The sequence below is a fragment of the Schistocerca americana genome, chromosome 3, assembly GCF_021461395.2.
Source record: "Schistocerca americana isolate TAMUIC-IGC-003095 chromosome 3, iqSchAmer2.1, whole genome shotgun sequence".
Classification (NCBI taxonomy): Eukaryota; Metazoa; Arthropoda; class Insecta; order Orthoptera; family Acrididae; genus Schistocerca; species Schistocerca americana.
This window is the reverse complement of record NC_060121.1, coordinates 865,991,961-866,013,065: the sequence shown is the minus strand read 5'-3', so window position 1 is coordinate 866,013,065 and position 21,105 is coordinate 865,991,961. Positions and strand designations below refer to the sequence as shown.

At 44.4% G+C, this 21,105-nt stretch overlaps 1 protein-coding gene across 1 annotated transcript in view; it reads right to left on the bottom strand.

Moving 5' to 3' along the window:
* LOC124606445 (beta-1,3-glucan-binding protein-like) overlaps nucleotides 1–21,105 on the bottom strand; it is a 63,658-nt gene that overhangs the window by 32,926 nt on the left and 9,627 nt on the right. Inside the window, exons 2-3 of the mRNA XM_047138427.1 lie at nucleotides 10,272–10,426; nucleotides 1,557–1,720 (exon numbers count right to left, since the gene is read on the bottom strand). Of these exons, the coding sequence (XP_046994383.1) occupies nucleotides 1,557–1,720; nucleotides 10,272–10,426 (319 nt within the window). The remainder of the gene's footprint in view (nucleotides 1–1,556; nucleotides 1,721–10,271; nucleotides 10,427–21,105) is intronic.

Genomic DNA, 21,105 nt, shown 5'->3' with positions numbered 1-21,105 from the left:
TTGGCCCAATTGAAGGAAGGTAATATTGACTTCGGTGCTTGTGTTGACATGCGACTCATTGCTCTACAGTACTAGCATCAAGCACATCAGTACATAGCATCAAGAGGTTAGTGTTCATCACGAACGCAGTTTTGCAGTCAGTGCAATGTTTACAAATGCGGGGTTGGCAGATGCCCATTTGATGTATGGATTAGCACGGGGCAATAGCCGTGGCGCGATACGTTTGTATCGAGGCAGATTTCCAGAACGAAGGTGTCCCGACAGGAAGACGTTCGAAGCAATTGATCGGCGTCTTAGGGAGCACGGAACATTCCAGTCTATGACTGGCGACTGGGGAAGACCTAGAACGACGAGGACACCTGCAATGGACGAGGCAATTCTTCGTGCAGTTGATGATAACCCTAATGTCAGCGTCAGAGAAGTTACTGCTGTACAAGGTAACGTTGACCACGTCACTGTATGGAGAGTGCTACGGGAGAACCAGTTGTTCCCGTACCATGTATAGCGTGTGCAGGCACTATCAGCAGCTGATTGGCCTCCACGGGTACACTTCTGCGAATGGTTCATCCAACAATGTGTCAATCCTCATTTCAGTGCAAATGTTCTCTTTACGGATGGGGCTTCATTCCAACGTGATCAAATTGTAAATTTTCACAATCAACATGTGTGGGCTGACGAGAATCCGCACGCAATTGTGCAATCACGTCATCAACACAGATTTTCTGTGAACGTTTGGGCAGGCATTGTTGGTGATGTGTTGATTGGGCCCCATGTTCTTCCACCTACGCTCAATGGAGCACATTATCATGATTTCATACGGCATACGCTACCTGTGCTGCTAGAACATGTGCCTTTACAAGTACGACACAACATGTGGTTCATGCACGATGCAGCTCCTGCATATTTCAGTCGAAGTGTTCGTACGCTTCTCAACAACAGATTCGGTGACCGATGGATTGGTAGAGGCGGACCAATTCCATGGCCTCCACGCTCTCCTGACCTCAACCCTCTTGACCATTTGAAAGATCTTGTCTACGCAACCCCGGTACCAAATGTAGAAACCCTTCGTGCTCGCATTGTGGACGGCTGTGATACAATACGCCATTCTCCAGCGCTGCATCAGCGCATCAGTGATTCCATGCGACGGAGGGTGGATGCATGTATACTCGCTAATGGAGGACATTTTGAACATTTCATGTAACAAAGTGTTTGAAGTCACACTGGTATGTTCTGTTGCTGTGTGTTTCCATTTCATGATTAATGTGATTTGAAGAGAAGTAATAAACTGAGCTCTAACATGGAAAGTAAGCGTTTCCAGGCACATGTCCACATAACATATTTTCTTTCTTTGTGTGTGAGGAATGTTTCCTGAAAGTTTGGACGTACCTTTTTGTAACACCCTGTATGTATAACAAGAGCGGTCCAAATATCGATCCCTGTGGAACACTTGCAGTGGTGGCTTGCCATCCTGCAGACTCTGCTTCCTCGTGTACATATGTACCCAGAGTGTGGTTAGCGGGCATCTGAGGAAAGCGGCGGCAAGTAGGCCTACTCACCGGGCCAGAGCCAATCGCCGGCGGGCAACTTGGCGCGCACCTCGACGCGGCCGTAGCGGAAGCTGAAGGAGTTGACGGTGCGCACGCGCGCCGACGTCACCGGGTTCAGGATGTTGGTAGCAGTGCCGGTGCGCGAGCAGCCATAGAACGACGGGTTGGTGCACCTGCAACACCAGCCAGCACTCTACTTCAGACCAGTGGGCTTAACACTCAACTGGAGAGATAACATAAAGGTGCTTTTTGCCTAGAAATCCGTGACGGTCTTTGGTGGAGCCGCCATATTGGAAAGTGGCATTCATGGCTGGTTGTAATTTTGCTGCTTGTGACTTTAGAGTGATTATGTTTTGTTTTACAAAAATAGTGCTGTATACAAATGGACGACACGAAGTTGAATTCAATTCGACAAGTAAGTTACATGCTTAAATATATTGTGAAGGAAATTATGGTCGATAAACTACAAATATCTTTAAAGTCATTTCAGATTTCCTCACCGGCGCCTAGAACTTCTAAGGGAATGGGCGTGCGCAGAACGAAGATAATGCTACACTCAGTTGAAATTTAGCGCCATTTGCTACAATCATTTTACAAAAAAGCACCTACATCTTTCGACCAGGAGCTGACACACAGCCGCTAAAAGATGGTGCCGTAAATAGTGTGTGTACTTTTCCTTTCGATTTGCAACCGAAAAAACTATTTATTGCTACTGGGTGTATTCATATTGGATACATGCCTCCGTGGTTGAGGTCGCTAATGGATGTCAATTTTGTGGCACTGGTAAGCCGATTGGAATTCTGGTGGTGGAAGAAATTTTCACTGCCAGCATTTGGCTGGCAAGAGGAGGAGAGGTGGCAGCGTAGAGTTTCTAATCACCAGCTCGTTCTCCACCATCTTGAACTAGATTCCAGACGTCTCCACAGTGTCTCGTGAAGTGAGTGCATGTGACGCTGTTGATGGTGACCTGTCCATCGGCTGGTGACGTTGAGCTCGGTGGTCCCATTGGTGATCTCCGAGAAGAATATGCTATGTGCCGGCGCTGGGTTTCACCCTCTCTCTTCTCTCTTCATTCAAACACGACATCACACTACACTATACCCACCCACCCACCAACCCAACCACCCACACAGACACACACATCACAGACACCTACACTTAACAGATACACTTGCGCATGCAGCTCTCATACTTTACAGAGGAAAGGTGCCTGCAGACGCGAAGGATAGGGAAAGTCCTTTCCAATTAGACGGCTGAACCTGCCCTTCAGAGTCCCAGCTATTTGTGCCATACGACTTCACTTTACTTACTTTCATATTAGATTCAAAGCAAACACGAAGAAAGCTAATGGTGCTGCATTGTGCCACTATTGTTGTATGAGCAACTCTTAGGAAAACCAATTACGTTTGCCAATGTTTAAAATGTTGTACATACTTAATGAATGATGACAAAACAATAAACACAAAATAGAATTTAATGTTTACATGTTACGAGTTGACAACTTCCTGCTTCCTTCCCAGAAATTAGTGTTTGTAAATTGTTTACAAGACAACCTCTTAAGTAATTTTAAAATCTTGAAATTGACTGCAATTCATACAAATGTTAAAGGTTTTTCCTCTATTTGTAGGTAGTTTTATACTTGGATGTTTTTAGCAGTTGTGCTGCCTAAAGATGTGAACATGACTTCTGTTCGTTAGATGTAGAGAGAGAAGTACACAGGTGTGCAAGGACAAAAGTAACTTTCCCACGATGTCTCACTGCTTATACCCAAACCTCCAGATTTCAGGCACTCAGATAGGTACCAAAAGTTGTAGGTAGATAGAATATCAACCAAAACACAGATTTAGTTCGTGCTGTCGTCCAGTAGAAGATGCGTAAACGGTAATTAAAAGTGACACCAGAACTATGGAGTATAGGGAGAGCGCAACTGTGAGAAGTTAATGTGAAGATCTGTGGTAGTGGTGGTAATTTTTTTTAAGATTACGCGTGAAACATTTATATGGGAGAACATTTTATTGCCATGTAAAAGGACTTTTCGGAGTTTGTAGCAATGTTCTTTTGGCATTCTGCTTTCGCTTCGTTAGTGGAAACGTGTAGAGCACATTTGTATAGATAGGTGTGGTGTTATCTATACAGATACGAACTAAATAGGGGTTTTGGTTGATTATCGATAAACAGCGTTTGGTACCGATCTGAATGTCTGACACCTGGACTTTTGGGTGTACTAGCTGAAGCATACATATAAATAGTTGTTACAGTATAGTACCTTTTTTTCGAGTTATCGGTCTTCTGACTGGTTTCATGCGGCCCGCCACGAACTGCTCTCCTCTTCATCTCAGAGTAGCACTTGCAACATACGTCCTCAATTATTTGCTGGATGTATTCCCTTCTCCATCTTCCTCTACACTTTTTGCCCTCTACAGCTTCCTTAGTACTTGGGAAGTCATGCCCAGATGTCTTAACATATGTTCTGTCATCCTGTCCATTCTCCTTGTCAGTGTTTTCCACATATTCCTTTCCTCTCCGAGTTTGCGCAGAACTTCCTCACTGCTTACCTTATCAGCCCACCTAATTTTCAACATTCGCCTATGCTCTCACATCTGAAATGCTTCGATTCTCTTCTATTCCAGTTTTCACTACCATACAATGCTGTGCTCCAAATATACATTCTCAGAAATTTCTGGCTGAAATTGAGGCCTATGTTTGATACTAGTAGACTTCTCTTGGCCGGGAAAGCCCTTTTTGCCATTGCTACTCTGCTATTGATATCCTCCATGCTTCTTCCGTCATTGGTTCTTTTCTGCCTAGGTAGCAGAATTCCTTAACGTCATCTACTTCGTGACCATCAATCCTGGACCACCAAAACGGTCATGTTGGACAGTCTTCCTGGGTGCGTTGCGTTCCCTCTTACGGCGAGAGGTGGCAGCACGTATTGCCGCCAGGATCCTAGTCGAACATGATCGTTTTCGTGCACTAGGAGTTATGGGGTTGGCAGGCATGTGTTCTCCAGTGAGCGGCCCCGTAAGAGGTGACACAACCGTCTACGCAGCGCGTCAACTTTGCAGCGATAAAAAACGGACTTGGAATTCACTTAGAAGGGTGAAACTTGATTTGTTTTATTCAGAAAACTCCAAATAATTTTATAATTAAAAAAACAAAAAACGTTAATTTTGTCATTTTTATCGTTCCGGCTCCCTTAACAATCATTTTCTGAGCACTGCTGGTGAATTAATTCAAAATTTTGTTTCTACAGGGAATCGTATAATTCTCTTGGCAAATGCCTTTCCGAGATTGATGTATGAAATACTCCTCTGTGATACTGAAGAGGGAGAGATTGAATTAATAATTAAAGCACTGAAGACTAAGGACTCTCATAGATATGATGGAGTGCCTAGCAGAATATTAAAGTACAGTGCTGGATATATTAGTCCTGTACTTAGCAATATTTGTAATTTTTTCTTTAAGTATTGTCAGTTTCCCGAACGATTAAAGCATTCAGTAGTAAAGCGGCTTTATAAAAATGGAGAAACGGATAATGTAGACAATTTTAGACATATTTCTGTGCCATCAGTGTTTGCTAATGTTATTGAAAAGACTGTGTATTTAAGGATAATTGATTACTTTATTTTAGATAATTTGCTATCAAATGTGCAGTTCGGTTTTAGAAGTGGTTCAACAACTGAAAATGCTATATTCTCTTTTCTCTGTGAGGTACTGGACGGATTAAACAAAAGGTTTCGAACACTAGGGATCTTTTTTGATTTAACTAAGGCGTTTGGTTGTGTTGATTACAAAATATTTCTCCAGAAGTTGGACCATTATGGAATATGGGGAGTGGCTCACAATTCGTTCACCTCTTACTTCAACAACAAACAGCAAAAGGTCATCCTACACAGTGTTGAGAATGGCTACGATGCGACAATATTTTGTTGACTCCCATCTACATGAGGAAAAATGACCAACGTACTAAAATAAGAGAAATCATATCCCGCACGGAAAGATTTAAGTGTTCATTTTTTTCACGTGCGATTAGAGAGTAGAACGGTAGAGAATTAGTGTAAAAGTGGTTCGAAGAGTCTTCTACCAAGCGCAGAAGTGTGGGTGTTCAAAAATGGTTCAAATGGCTCTGACCACTATGGGACTTAACATCTGAGGTCATCAGTTTCCTAGACTTAGAACTACTTAAACCTAACTAACCTAAGGACATCACACACATCCATGCCAGCCGGCCAGAGTGGCCGAGCGGTTCTAGGCGCTACAGTCTGGAACCGCGCGACTGCTATGGTCGCAGGTTCGAATCCTACCTCGGGAATGGATGTGTGTGATGTCCTTAGGTTAGTTAGGTTTAAGTAGTTCTAAGTTCTAGGGGACTGGTGACCTCAGAAGTTAAGTCCCATAGTGCTCAGAGGCATTTGAACCACATCCATGCCCGAGGCAGAATTCGAACCTGCGACCGTAGCAGCAGCGCGGTTCCGAACTGAAGCGCCTAGAACCACTCGGCCACAGCGGCCGGCGAAGTGTGGGTACGGGTTTTGAGTAATGATGTAGATGGGCTGCATATACACCGTGTAAGAGCCCAATGAGGTACGTCCTACGTAACTTTTAAATCCGGCGTCCTGCATCCGTGGTCAGTTGCTCCTTGTTCTCTTCATAGCGAACTTGCTGAAGACGAATGTTGTCAGTTTAGACCAACTACACCATACTCTTACTATTTTCCAGCCATATGTTGATTATGTTCTGGTGTTGTTAAAAAGACATAAAGGTTTTCTTTCGCAGTAGTTCTGTATGAACGAGCTTCTTCTTCAAGCAAATACATTTACCTGGGCACGAGTTCATTTTCACAGATACCATAGTGCAAGTTTTGTAAAAGGCGATCAAAACGTTTCCGTTTGAGGGCGTTGCTGCAGCTTATAAGCAACGTAGCGCGACCCAGATGCGAGTGTATAAGCACTGACGTCTAGGTAAGGGGACAGTGTGGCATTCGTGTCCTTCCAACGTGCGGCTGGTAAATGTGGAAACGTGAAATACGGCGACGTTATTACCAAATATTCAAGTGGCCACTGATACCAGCATCGTTGCGCAGCTGACGCAGCACGTCCAACTTGTGTGGCAACTCTGTGAAAGGACCGTCCTGCCACTCGGAAGGCCACAGTTTGAGCCCTTTCAAACTCGCTCAGTCGGCTATAGGAAGCACGAGTGCGTCCCCGTCGCATGGTTGCCTGATTGCTTCACACGTCTGCACCACTCTGCGTCTTCTGGCTGCGAGCGTTCGTTATTAAAAGAGTAGACACAGATGGCACCCTGGTAGATATGCCGCTAAGCTATCTGTTGAAGTTTCCAAACAGGACCAACGTGCTGTTGTTCTTTTCTTGGCTGCTGAAGGACAAACACCGGTAGAAATCAGTAGGAGAATGCATATCGGGCGGCATATCTATCGAAAACCACCGTTCTGGAATGGTGCGCGACTAGGTGCGCTGCTACTGCATGATAATGCCCATCCCCGTACCGCAGATGTCGTAACGCAGAAATTATGCCAACGCAAGTGGGAGTGTTTCGAGCAGCCGCCCTATCGTCCTGATCTCTCCCTATGCGCTTGTCGCGTCTTCAGTCTCTTAAAAAAGGCCTTTAAGGGTCGGCGACTCCTGTCAGAGGAGGAAGTGCAGCAGACAGTTATGGATTTCTTCACGCAGCAGGACACAGTGCTTCACCGAAAGAGTATCGCGAACCTAGTGCGTCGGTGGGATTATTGCCTCAGTGCTCACGGCGATTTTTCCTGACTGACATACAGATTCTGGGCTATACGGACATCGAACGCAAACTTTTTGATCACTCCTTACAGTGTGCTCATCCCATATTTTTCCATTCTCGGGTCTCATAAATGATTTCATAACCGGTTACGACTTCTTAGAAAGTCATTATAAGCTGTTCTGTTTGTAAAGAAAAACAAAAGGGGCGCCGTAATATTCTAAACCGAAAACTAAAAGTGGCTTTCGTACACAGCTATACGCCCTTGAATGCTGAAATCATGAAATGGAACAAAACCCCAGGTCCTATGGAATCCATATCACAATCTTTAGCCAGATCGCGGCTGAGTTAGACCCTCTGTTAACTATAACCTATCGTAGATACCTCTAACAAAAAAACTGTGCCCGGTTATTGGCAGAAAGGACAGATCACACAGGTCTTCAACAAGGGTAGAAGAAGTGATTTAAAGAACTACAGTTTAATATCCTTATCATCCATTAGTTGTAGAATCTTAGAACATATTATGAGCTCAAACATAATGAGGTATCTCGAGCAGAACGAGCTCCTCCAGGCCTTCCTGCATGGATTTCGAGCAGATAGATAATGTGAAACCCAACCCACACTTTTCTCATACGACGTACTGAAAACCATGGATCAAGACAGTCAGGTAGATACAGTATTTCTCGATTTCAGAAATGCGTTTGACTCGGTACCACACCTCCCCTGACTAAGAAAGGTACGATCGTATGGGGTATCAGACGAAATAAGTGACTGGATTGGGGATTCTCAGTAGTCAGAACGCAGCATATTATCTTGGATGGAGAGACACGGCAGATGTAGAAGTAACTTCAGTTGTGCCCCATGGAAGTATGTTCGGACCTTTGCTGTTCATGTTCCGTATTAATTTCCTTGCGGAAAATATTAATAGTAACCTCAGCGTTTTTGCAGATGGCTCAGTTATGTACATAGAAGTAGAATCTGAACGAAGCTGTAGAAATATTCAGTCAGACCTTGATAAAATTTCAAAATGGCGCTATGATTGGCAGATTTCTTTAAATGTCTAAAAAAATAAAATTGTACACTTAACAAAACAAAAAACATAATATCCTATCAATATAATATTAGTGGGTGATAGCTGGATTCTGAAAAATCATACAAATACTTGGGTGTAACACTTAGAAAGGACATGAAGTGGAGCGATCACGAAGGTTCAGTCGTGGGTAAAGCAGGTTGCAGACTTTGGTTTATTGGAAGAATACTAGGGAAATGAAATCAGTCTACAAAGCAGATTGCTTACAAATCTCTCGTGCGACTTATCCAGGAATATCGGTTCTGTACCAGATAGGACTACGAGGGAATATCGAACGTGTACAGAGAAGGGCAGCGCGAATGCTGACAGGTTTCTTTGTCACTGAGATGTTGAATGAACTGATCTCTCATATTCTTAAAGAAGGGTTCAAATGGCTCTGAGCACTATGGGACTTAACTTCTGAGGTCATCAGTCCCCTAGAACTTAGACCTACTTAAACCTAACTAACCTAAGGACATTACACACATCCATGCCCGAGGCAGGATTCGAACCTGCGACCGTAGGGGTCGCGCTGTTCTAGACTGTAACGCCTAGAACCGCTCGGCCACTCTGGCCGGCTGCAGATTCTTAAAGATAGACAGAAACTGTCCAGAGAAAACCTACTTCCAAAATTTCTAGAACTGACTTTGAATGATGATTCCAGGAATATATAACCCCACGTATGGCTCACACAGGGATCGTGAAGATAAGGTGCAATAATTACAGCACGCGCAGAGGCATTTAAACAATGATTTCTCTCGCGCTGCATACGTGAATGAAACGGGAAAATGCCCTAATATCTGGTACAGTGGGATGCAGCCTCTGCCATGCACTTCACAGCGGTTCGCAGAATATGGATGTAGATGTAGATCGTCTGCGATATAGATAAGGAAGTGATTCAGTCACATACTGTTTCTTCCACGGATGAATAATAAACATGAACAGCAAAGGCCCGAACACACTTCCATGGGGCACATCTGAAGTTACTTCAACATCTGCCGTGCCTCTCCATCCAAAATAACATGATGCGTTCTCACTAGTAAGAATCCCCAATCCAGTCACTTATTTCGTCTGATCGTACTTTTCTTAGTAAGCGGAGGCGTGGTACTGAGTCACATGCATTTCGGAAATCGAGAAATACTGTATCTACCTGACTGTCTTGATCCATGGTTTTCAGTACGTCGTATGAGAAAAGTGCGGGTTGGGTTTCACAATATCTATGTTCTCGAAATCTGTGCAGGATGGCGTGGAGGAATAATAAACATCTGTATCTCCGCATGTACAATTATCACATTGTGGAAGGTAAGTTTCGTAGATGAGACCAGGAAGAAGATTTGCTGTGGCAGATTTTTCTAAATTATATTTTGGTGTTTCATGGAATAAGTTGTGCTGTAATGGTAGCAAGGTCATAGCTGTTGTAATAGTACGTGTCGATTTAATTCTTGTACTCGTACTACCTTACTATTGAATTACTTGGTGAGGTGTTGTCTGTCCTAGACCATTTTCAGGTTAGGGTATTCTGATAACATTCTAAGGAAGTCACCTCATGGCACTGTGTTCAGCTACAAAGTATCGACATTTACATTTGGTAATTTTGAGAGAACTTTGAGAGTGTCTACACACTGTTTGATGTTCAGGTACGCAAGATATGCATATTAATTTCACGTTGCGCCGATTTTCTGTACTGTGTGCTCCTGCGATTATTTCGACAGCAGATAGGGTTACAAAACAGACTATTGGTTCATGAACATTCATGTAACATTCAATAAATCAGGGCTTCGTCTATGTAAAATCTCTCCGGAGTTTGAATCTGTGTGGGTGCCCACCGTCGTAAACGGATTATTTGTCAAACGTTACAAGCGCAGTAGTAGACACAGTTACACGCCGTGAGCGTTTCGGCGCAAACTCACTCATCGGCAGGCGAGCCGCCGTTGAGGTCTATGGTGCCACTGGACAGGAAGGCCTCTCCGTACTGGTCAGAGGTCAGGGTGGGCCGAATGTTGAGGTAGCCGTCCCTGGCGAAGCTGTTGGACCGGTTGTTCACGTAGATCTGGAACTCCCAGTTCTGCAACAACGGACAAATTGACTCAGCAAATAAACCATACTTTTCAAAATTTCAAAGAATTTTTAAAACTGAAAACCTAAACAAGTCAGGACAAAGAACACTCTCTCTCTCTCTCTCTCTCTCTCTCTCTCTCTCTCTTCCTCCCCCCCCCCTGCCCCCTCCTCCTACCCCTCCTTACTAATGCCCACAAAACTTACCTTTAAAAAAAGCTTCATGCAGAGCTCCAACGTTTATCTCATAAATAATGATCGATGTTTATGTAAATTCCAAACGTAATTTCACACGTCAATTTTGCATTGTAAATAGATGTTATTTTTGCAATAATGAATATTATATTAATTGATACACAATTACTGTCACCAATGTGCACTTTAAGTGCTAGACGAAGAAACTCTCTGCCCCAACACAAACTCTTTGAACACACCTTTCGGCATGCCCTTTGGTTTATTTACATTTTGTGAACCATTCCCTCCCGGCGGAGGTTCGAGTCCTCCCTCGGGCATGGGTGTGTGTGTTTGCCCTTAGGATTATTTAGGTTAATTAGTGTGTAAGGTTAGGGACTGATGACCTTAGCAGTTAAGTCCCGTAAGATTTCACACACATTTGAACATTTTTTGAACCATTCCTGGCGAAGAGAAATCTACTAGTATCAAAAACAGACATTAATCTGAGATTGAAATTTCTGAGAATGTACGTTTGGAGCACAGCATTGTATGGTAGTGAAACAAGGACTATGGGAAAACCGGAACGGAAAGAACCGAAGCATTTGAGATATGGTACTACAGACGAATGTCGAAAATTTGATAGACTGATTATGTAAGGAATGGTCAGGTACTGCGCGGAATCGGAGAGGAAAGGAATATATGGAGAACACTGACGACGAGAGGGGACAGGATGGTAGGACATATGTTAAGACGCCAGGGAATAACTTTACGGTACGAGTACTGGAGGGAGCTGCAGAGGGCAAAAACTGTAGAGGAAGACAGAGACTGGAATATATCCAGCAAATAACTGATGGACGTAGGTAGAAAGTGCTACTCTGAGATGAAAAGGTGGCACAGGAGAAGAATTCGTGGCGGGCCGCATCAAATCAGTCAGTATACTGATGACTCAGAAAGCATGCATGCTGTTGCAATTAAAACCTTAACGTCTGCAGCTCGTGCAACAATTAAAACCGGAACATTATGGCCGGCGCCTCCAAGGTTGCATCACAGTGCAGGAAGCGCTCGAGGATGAATGTTTGGCCTGCAAGCGGACGTTCCTTCCATTTACCTGGTTAGGTTGATCGTCACGACGTGGGAGTGTGGGACACTGAAAATCCTCGTGAAGTTATGTCTCATGAAGGAGATTTAGCGGACACTGATATTTTCTGTGCAGTGTGACCTGAACGGGCCGTTTTTCTTCCGTGAGAAGTCTGTGACAGCTACCTCTTACGTCGCAGTTGTGGTCGTTCCCACAACTGACGGCAGATTTCAAGAATATTATCTTCCGAGCAGACAAGGCACCTCCTCATTGGAGTATCGATGTGCATCGTTACCTAAGGCCGGTATTACACTATCAAATATCTTTGTCAAAGATCTGATCACAAATGTGATCAAATATTCCGTCAGATATATTTGACAAAGATCTTTGACGTAGCGCTAGAAGGGGTATTACACTGTCATCATATTTTTCGTCAAATAAAAGCATTCAATAAAACTTGTTACGTGAGCTTATAGTGGAGGACATCAAGTCGTACATCAATTATTTAAGAATGGATGAGCATACATTTCTGTATGTGCTCAATGAAGTGTATCCTCATATCACAAAGCACAATATTCACTTAAGAACTGCTACATCTGCAGAAGACAGGCTCACTCCGATTCCTTGCTACGGGAGAGGGTTAGGTTAGGTCTGGTCTCCAATCTTCGTAATCTATTTCTGTATTCAGCGTGCCTCACGTTGTAAAGCGCCTCATCAGCTTCATACACCTCTATTAATTTTGTAGTTGTCGGCACACACCAATTGCATTTACCCGCAATGTTTATAAAAACACTACAGACGACAGAATGCAGCGATGCTAGCGCTCCATGTAGTAACATGTCACATTGCAGTGAACAGAAGACAAGCGACTTCTTTGATCAAATCTACAGCGAGGTCCTAGATTTGATCAAATATTGAACAGCATTTGACAAAGTTCCCTATTACACCATCAAATACCTTTGACAAAGATATTGGACAAAGATATTTGACAAAGAGATTTGATAGTGTAATATTGGCCTAAACGACGAACTTGCGCATCGCTGGATGATTGGGTGTAGTGATGATGACGTGGCCCTTGTTCTCTCTGGTATCCCCCCCCCCCCCCTCCCGCTTCCCCCAGGTCGTCTGACATAACGCTTTGTGCTTTGGGGGTACAGTAAGAACGGTGCTTACATACCACACGGCTAGAACACTGGAAGAGCTCAGAGAAAGCATGAATGCTGCTGTGAGGGAATGATGTCACATAAGACATGAAATGAACTTCATTACCTTTTGGACGAGTGCAGTGCGATCAGGAACATTTGTAGAGCACATAATGCAAACTTGGTGAGTTTACGGTTGTATTAATACATCATTCATATTTAGGCATGTAATACTTTGGAAAATATAGAGCACTGAAAGCAAATGAATCATTTATAGTAGTCCTGTACGGTTCTTTCAGCGCCACGTACCCAAAGCAGCACCAGAAGGCATTATTCTCGCTGTGGTCGGTGGCCACGAAGTTCTGCTATATTAGTGTGTGTTTCGAATACATCAATAAGCAACTGAATTACGGATGAATGTTGTTAATGAGACAGCTCTCGTATCGCTACGGAGATAAGAATACTTCAGGGTATCACGTTAGCAATGTGTCGTCAGGGTTTGTTCTGGTCAACGTAGTGGCCGTCGACACCACCGTTTTCATGACATCCGATATCGATGCGTATGATATCGACCAAATCGAGGCAGTGCACCGCATGGAACACTTCGTCTTGCAGACGTAGGGATTCCCACCTGTCGCCATGTCGAAGGCAGACCACGACTAGCTCGATTTGAGGGAAAGCCCACGCCGGCAGAGTCGCCTGCCACGGGCGACATCGTTTTGAGGACAGGGTCGCCGCGGGCAGCCGCGAATTGCAACATCGAATAGACGGGCAACAGATCAAAAAGTCCCTTGCTGGGTCAACGCAAGACAACAACCTGTGGGTAGTCGCACTGCCCGGAACCACTTCTCTGCCACCAGCCTTGCGAAATCCTCCTCGTATTTTTTCTCACGTCAAAACCTGAAAGCTACGATCAGAGGAGACAGGTAGATACAGTTTTTCGACATCCACATCCACACAGATACTCCGTCAGCCACTGTAAAGTGCGTGGCGGGAGTTATCCTGTACCACTACTAGAAATTTCCTTTCCTGTTCCACTCGCAAATAGACTCAAACAAAAATGACTATCTATATGCCTCCGTATGAGCCCTAATCCCCCCTCATGAACCGTGGACCTTACCGTTCGTGGGGAGCCTTGCGTGCCTCAGTGATACCAGTTAGCCGTACCGGAGGTGCAACCACAACGGAGAGGTATCTGTTGAGAGGCCAGAAAAACATGTGGTTCCTCAAGAGGGGCAGCAGCCTTTTCAGTAGCTGCAGTGGCAACAGTCTGGACGACTGACTGATCTGGCCTTGTAACATTAACCAAAGAGGCCTTGCTGTGCTGGTACTGCGAACGGCTGAAAACAAGGGGAAACTACAGCCATAATTTTTCCCCGAGGACATGCAGCTTTACTGTGTGGTTAAATGTTGATGGTGTCCTCTTGGGTAAAATATTCCGGAGGTATAATAGTCCCCCATTCGGATCTCCGGGCGGGGACTACTCGGGAGGACGTCGTTATCAGGAGAAAGAAAACTGGCGTTCTACGGATCGGAGGGTGGAATGTCAGATCCCTTAATCGGGCAGGTAGGTTAGAAAATTTAAAAAGGGTAATGGATAGTCTAATAAAATCAGGTGATGCTAAGGGAATTAGATTAGGAAATGAAACACTTAAAGTAGTAGATGAGTGCTGCTATTTGGGGAGCAAAATAACTGATTATTGTCGAAGTAGAGAGGATATGAAATGTAGACTAGCAATGGAAAGAAAAGCTTTTCTGAAGAAGAGAAATTTGTTAACATCGAGTATAGATTTAAGTGCCAGCAAGTCTTTTCTAAAAGTATTTTTATGGAATGTAGGCATGTATGGATGTGAAACATGGACGATAAATAGTTTAGACAAGAAGAGAATCGAAGCTTTCGAAATGTGGTGCTACAAAATAATGCTGAAGATTAGATGGGTAGATCACGTAACTAATGAGGAGGTACTGAATAGAATCGAGGAGAAGAGGAATTTGTGGCACAACTTGACTAGAAGAAGGGATCGGTTAGTAGGACACGTTCTGCGGCATCAAGTGATCACCAATTTAGTGATGAAGGGAAGCGTGGAGGGTAAAAATCATACAGGGAGACCAAGAGATGAATACGCCAAGCAGATTGAGAAGGATGTTGGTTGCAGTAGTTACTCGGAGATGAAGAAGCTTGCACAGCATAGAGTAGCAGAGCTGCATCAAACCAGTCTCTAGACTGAAGACCACAACAACACATGAGCCCTAAATTCTCATATTTATCTCCGTGGTGCTTACGTGAAATGCATGTTGGCGGCAGCAGAATCTTTCGGTAGTCAGCTTCTAATGGCGGTTCTCTAAATTTCCTCGATAGTGTTTCTCGAAAAGAACGTCGCCATCCCTCCAGGGATTCCCATTTGAGTTCCTGAAGCATCTCCGTAACACTTACGTGTTGTTCGAACCTACCGGCAACGAATCTGGCGGGCCGCCTCTGACTTGCTTCGATCTTTTCCTTCTGTCCGACCTGGTACGGATCCGAAACACTGGAGCAGTTCTCAAGTGTAGGTCGCACCAGCGTCCTACATGGGGTCTGCTTTACAGGTGAACCACTTTTTCCTAAAATTCTTTCAATAAGCCGAAGTCGACCATTCGCCGACCCTGCCACAGTTCTCGCATGCTCGTCCCATTCCATACCACTTTGCTACGTTACGCCCAGATATTTAAAGAACTTGACTGTGTCAAGCAGGACACTAGTAATACTGTATCCGAACTTTACAGGTTTGATCTTCCTATTTATCCACATCAGCTTACGTTTTTCCACATTAAGAACTGACTGCCATTCATCGCACCGACTAGAAATTTTGTCTAAGTCGTCATGTATCGTTCTACAGTCAATCAACAACAACAAGGAGACACTCCATACTGAAAATCACGGATTTTGATGCGCTTCAAATATGTTGTAGAGGCACTTACCCTGAGTACCTGGATATCCAGTGTTTTAGCGACGTGCCTTGGTTTTTGAGAAAATCGATTTTGAAGTTCATTGCGCGATTTGTATATTCGTAATATTGTGTCTGCCGAGAAAGTCAGCGTAGCCCTGTAGTCATCTGTTTACTTAATGCCGACGAGGTTCGAGCTGTTTTGACGTGGGTAGCGACTTATGGTGAGGCGTCGGGTAGCTCTTTAAACGTACGCAAGTCACAAGTCATGTTCATTGGCACGGGACTTCCCGTGGAGTGCGTTACACCTCTCATCACCGTTGATACCATTCGTTGTTTGGGAATAGATTTTTCATCTGATCTCCGGCGTTCAGCCACCATCAACTGCCGACGCCTCCTTTTAATGATCAGAGCAGGTCTTATGGACCATCGCCTTCGATCCCTAGATATTCTCCAACGAGCTCGATATGTCAATACATATATCGCATCCCGAGTTCCCCATGTAGCACAAGTTCTACCTTTCCCGCTTACTGTGGCACGTCGCGTGTTGGCAGCGATGGCATCTTTCGTCAGCTCTGGGATGTTGTTCAAAGGTAACTATGCAACCCTTACTCTTCCCCGTGAACGAGGAGGGATAGGTCTGTTTCACGTGCCGGATAGAGCTCGCGCCCTATTTGTCAGCTCCCAGATGACGGTATGGACCCGTTGCCCAACGAGCCTCACTGATCTCCTCCTGTCGGCATACTCGCCGGTCTCACTGTCAGCCCCAGTGATGATCTCGGATGTTCCGGCCCAGTTCCATTATATACGGTACTTCTTTCTGGAACTCAGTTATCTACGCCTCACCTTACCAAGACAGCTTTTACTCAAGACAAAGGCAGTGTACAATGTCCTCCAATTAGGTCGTCCACCTAACCCGATTGAACAAAAGTTCCCCTAGGTTGACTGGCGTCATGTATGGCGCGCGGTGTTCGCCTGTTACCTTGACACGAATGTACAATCTGTCTGGTACCTAACTGTCAATGGTAAGCAAATCAACCAATTTCGCCTTCATCGTATCCACCTCGCCCAATCACCTCTATGCTCCACGTGTGGAGTGCCAGACAATGATGAACATCGGTTTGTTTGCGGACCGGCGGCGGAGGTTTGGCACTTGGTTCGACGTATTGTGGCTTTTCTAACGCGGGACATTCCGGATCGGATTACTCCCCTTTCATTATTATTTCCGGAACGTGACTATTTTCCTCGGACAAAGACCAATGCTGTGAATTGGATTCGCGGACATGCCATTCACTACATATTTGGACAAACTGTAGACTCTGTACTCGATTTTTGGACATACCTCAATGACTGTCATTATGTCGTTGTCCGTCACCCAAAATGCAAACAATTTTTCTCGAACTTCCTTGGAAGTGCTTTCCACGAGCCGCCTCGCAGCTGGAATGTGTTAAGCCAAGAGAGAAGAAGGTTTCCTGTTTGAACCAATGAACATTTCTGAACAATTGAACGGAACACATCAATTTCGAGAAGACGTGACTCAACATATTACCAGCGGGGCGCAGAAGGCCTCTGATCACTTACACACACACACAAAAAAAAAAAAAAATCAGAAAAAGGAAGATTTTGTTTTGTTTGTAAGGATAGCCATAACCTTGATTTCCCATATTTCCCCTGGTATATAGGCAGCTCTCAGGGGTAAGTTTAGTCAGGAGCCAACGCCTGAAGTGGCCTAGATTTTTTGTTATAGGATGAAAAGTGGCGGTGGCACTTGTTTTTTTTAGTTCCATTTTATTAACGGGTTTTCAAAAGAAAAGAAAATGTTTACAAAAAAGAAAAAAAACACAAAAAACAAAAAGAAAAAAAAGGGAAAAAAAATAAATAAAAAAAAGATGGAAGAAAAGAAAAGTGGCTAGGATACCTGGCTCTCACCCAGGAGGCTCTGGTTCGATTCCCGGTACCGGAATAATATTTTTCGTAACGCGCTTTGCTTTTTATTTAAATGTATACTGTAGATGTAATGTACCAGTAGATAGAGGTCGGATATCAGTTCAGCTGCTTGCATTAGAATTGACCCTTCTCTCATATGTAAAATAAAAAAAAAAAAAAGCGGTAAGGTTCACGGCTACCGCGCTGGAAGTACCGAGTTCTAATCCTGCTTGTGTACTTTTTTTTTCAAAATAGACCGAATTTTTCACTTTTATTTCAAAGAATATCAACACAGTGTAAGGTGTGCAAAATTATAAAGATATATTCAGTTATTCATTTTTTCTGTCGTACAATATCACAAAATCTTATTTCTCATCGTCCACATTGCTTGGTGTGCCAGAACAATATTGTGGGTGATACTTAGCTTAGAAACAACCGAAGCACAAATTTTCGCAAGACCACGGGCATTTTATGAAAGCAACAGTCTTGCAGGCGCACGATTTCTTCATGAGCGATACCGGCAAACGCAATTCTTTTGCATTCAAAAAGATTTCTCTTTCATCCGCTAATTTCGATGCGAACCACGCATATCGAATCATGCTTTCAAAATTAGGTGCGCTGAATTGGTGTAGGATTGGCGAATGTAATTTTATCGAATCTTCCCTAGAAGTGATCTCTCTATTGGCATTCATCAAGTCGGGAGCATTCTGAATAATTTTGGTGAAAATTTTCACCTGTCGGTAAAAATAAACATCGCAGGGCTGGCAATAAGGAGGGCACTTTGGCGGGACCACTTTTAGGGTGCAGGTGCTCGCTTTCCTCTCATCAGTGAGTAGATGATCGTATAAAGTTGAATCGGTTTGCCCTCCCCACGAATCGATAACGTACAAAATATTTTTCCATCCCACATATGGAAGAACTATAGAACGCAAAAACTGTTCGTACACCAGTTTCGTGAACTTCAAGGATTTCGTGCAATACACGACTACATTTTTGTATTTCCCAATTACTTCGTCTACTCGGTTTTGAACGTTAGGACCAATTTTTCCAGACGGTTCTTGCATACATAAAAAAACATATGGTCGCAGGATTCGAACACGGTACCTCCAGTGTGGTAGGTGTGAACCTTTATCGCTTCGCTACGCTGACTTGCTCGAAGTATATTTAATGTTACGGGTATACAAAGCGTGTAATGAACTTAAAAAACGATTTCCTCAAAAACCAAGGCCAGTCGCTAAAAAACCGGATAGCCACGTACTCAGGGTAAGTGCCTCTACAACATATTTGAAGCGAAAAGAATCCATGATTTACAGTATGGAGGGTCCCCTTGTTATACCACGCGGGGTAGCCGCGCGGTCTTGGGCGCCTTGTCACGGTCCGCGCGGCTCTCCCCGTCGGAGCTTCGAGTTCTCCCTCGGGTATGTGTCTGTGTGTTGTCCCTAACGTAAGTTAAAGTTAGAGTAAGTAGTGTGCAAGCTTAGGGACCGATGACCTCAGCAGTTTGGTCCCATAGGACTTACCACAAATTAATTAAATTAAACAACATCTTAGCGTACACGACAGGGTTATCAGCAAACAACTGCAGATTGTTGCCCACCCTATCCGCCAACATCGCTGCTATCAGCCCTGTCACACTTCCCTGGCACACTCCTGACGGTACCCTTGTCTCTGAAGAACACTCGCCGTCGAGGACAACCCACAGTGTTTGATAACTTAAGTGGTCGAGCCACTCACGTATGTGAGAACGTATTCCATATGCTCGTATCTTCGTTAACAGCTTACAATGGGGCACCGTGTAGAACGCCTTCCGAAAATCTAGAAATACGCAAGTCTGCCTGTTCCTCTTCATCCATAGTTCTCAGTATACCGTGTGAGAAAAGGGCAAGCTGAGTTTCTCACGAGCGATGTTTTCTGAAACCATGCTCATTCGTGGACATACGGTTCTCAGTCTCAGGAAATTTTATTATGTTGGAAGCAAAAATATGATTGCAGCAAACCGAAGTTACGGATATTGATCAGTAATTTTGCGGTTCAAAAATGGTTCAAATGGCTCTCAGCACTATGGGACTTAACATCTGAGGTCATCAGTCCCCTAGACTTAGAACTGTTTAAACCCTTACTAACCTAAGGACATCACACACATCCATGCCCGAGGAAGGATTGGAACCTGCGACCGTAGCAGCCACGCGGTTCCGCACTGAAGTGCTAGAACCGCTCGGCCGCAGCGGTCGGCCTTTTGCGGTCCCCTTCTTTTGGAGTCACCTGCGCTTTTGCTTGGGACTTCCTGCTGGGCGAGAGATTCACGATAAATGCAGACCAGATGAGGGGCTAATGCCATAGGGTACGCTTTGTAAAACCGAATTTTGACTCCATCCGGATCTGGTGATTTATTTGCCTTCAAAACTTGCAGTTGTTTCATTACGACGGGAAGCTGTCCGATGGTCAAATGACGGTATGTTTGTACGATTCTCCTGTGTGAAAGATTTCTTGAATGTTAAATTAAAACGCTGGCTTTCGCTTTGCTATCTTCAATTGTTGTACCAGACTTTTCAAGAAGCAACTGAGTGGAAGCCTTAGACTCGGTTCATGACCTCCGGAAAGAATTTCCGTCAGATCCACACGAATATTAGTTAACTAAGGTACGGTCTTTAGTGTATCAAATGAAAATCGTGGTTGCACTGAGGACTTATTGGGAAGGAAGGACGCAGCACGTTATTTCGGAAAGAAGTAAGTTTAGGCTTGCTCCAGGGTACTGTGTTGGGATCCTTAACGTATATGTTGCATAGGGGGCGATCAAAAAGGTCCCGTTCGAAGGTCGTACTGTCTCCAGAATCGGCATGCCAATCAGGCAAAATCGCTGTGAAGCATTGAGGCAATGATCCCACCGCACCAAGTTTAACATTCCCGTTTTGAAAACACCGTGTCGTACTGCGTGAAAAAATTCTTAACTACCTGCTGCACATCCTTGTCCGACTGGAATTGCAGACCCTTGAAGACCTTTTTAGAGGCACCGAAGGCGTGAGATACGCATCGGGAGAGATCAGGACTATAGGGCGGGTCCTCACGTGTCCTCCACTTGAGTCGGCTTCTGCGTTACGACATTTGTGATATGGGAACGTGCGTTATCGTAAAGCAACAGCACAGCTTGTCGCATCATTCTACAAAGGCGGTTTTTCTCAGACGTGCTGCCCCACCATACACATTCCTCATTCTGCGATAGATGGCAAGCGATATTTCTCCTTCGGCACCCAAGGCAAGAGACCCAAGACGTTGGTCCTGGTTGGATGCGTTTGGTAATAACGTCGCCAAAGTTTACGTTTCCTCATTTACCGGACGCCCGTCGGAATGAAACGAATGCCACACTAATCGCTTGCCTAGATGGCAGTGCTTATATACCCGCATCGGAGTAGCCCTACGTTAGTCCACGGTTTTACCGTCTTTTACA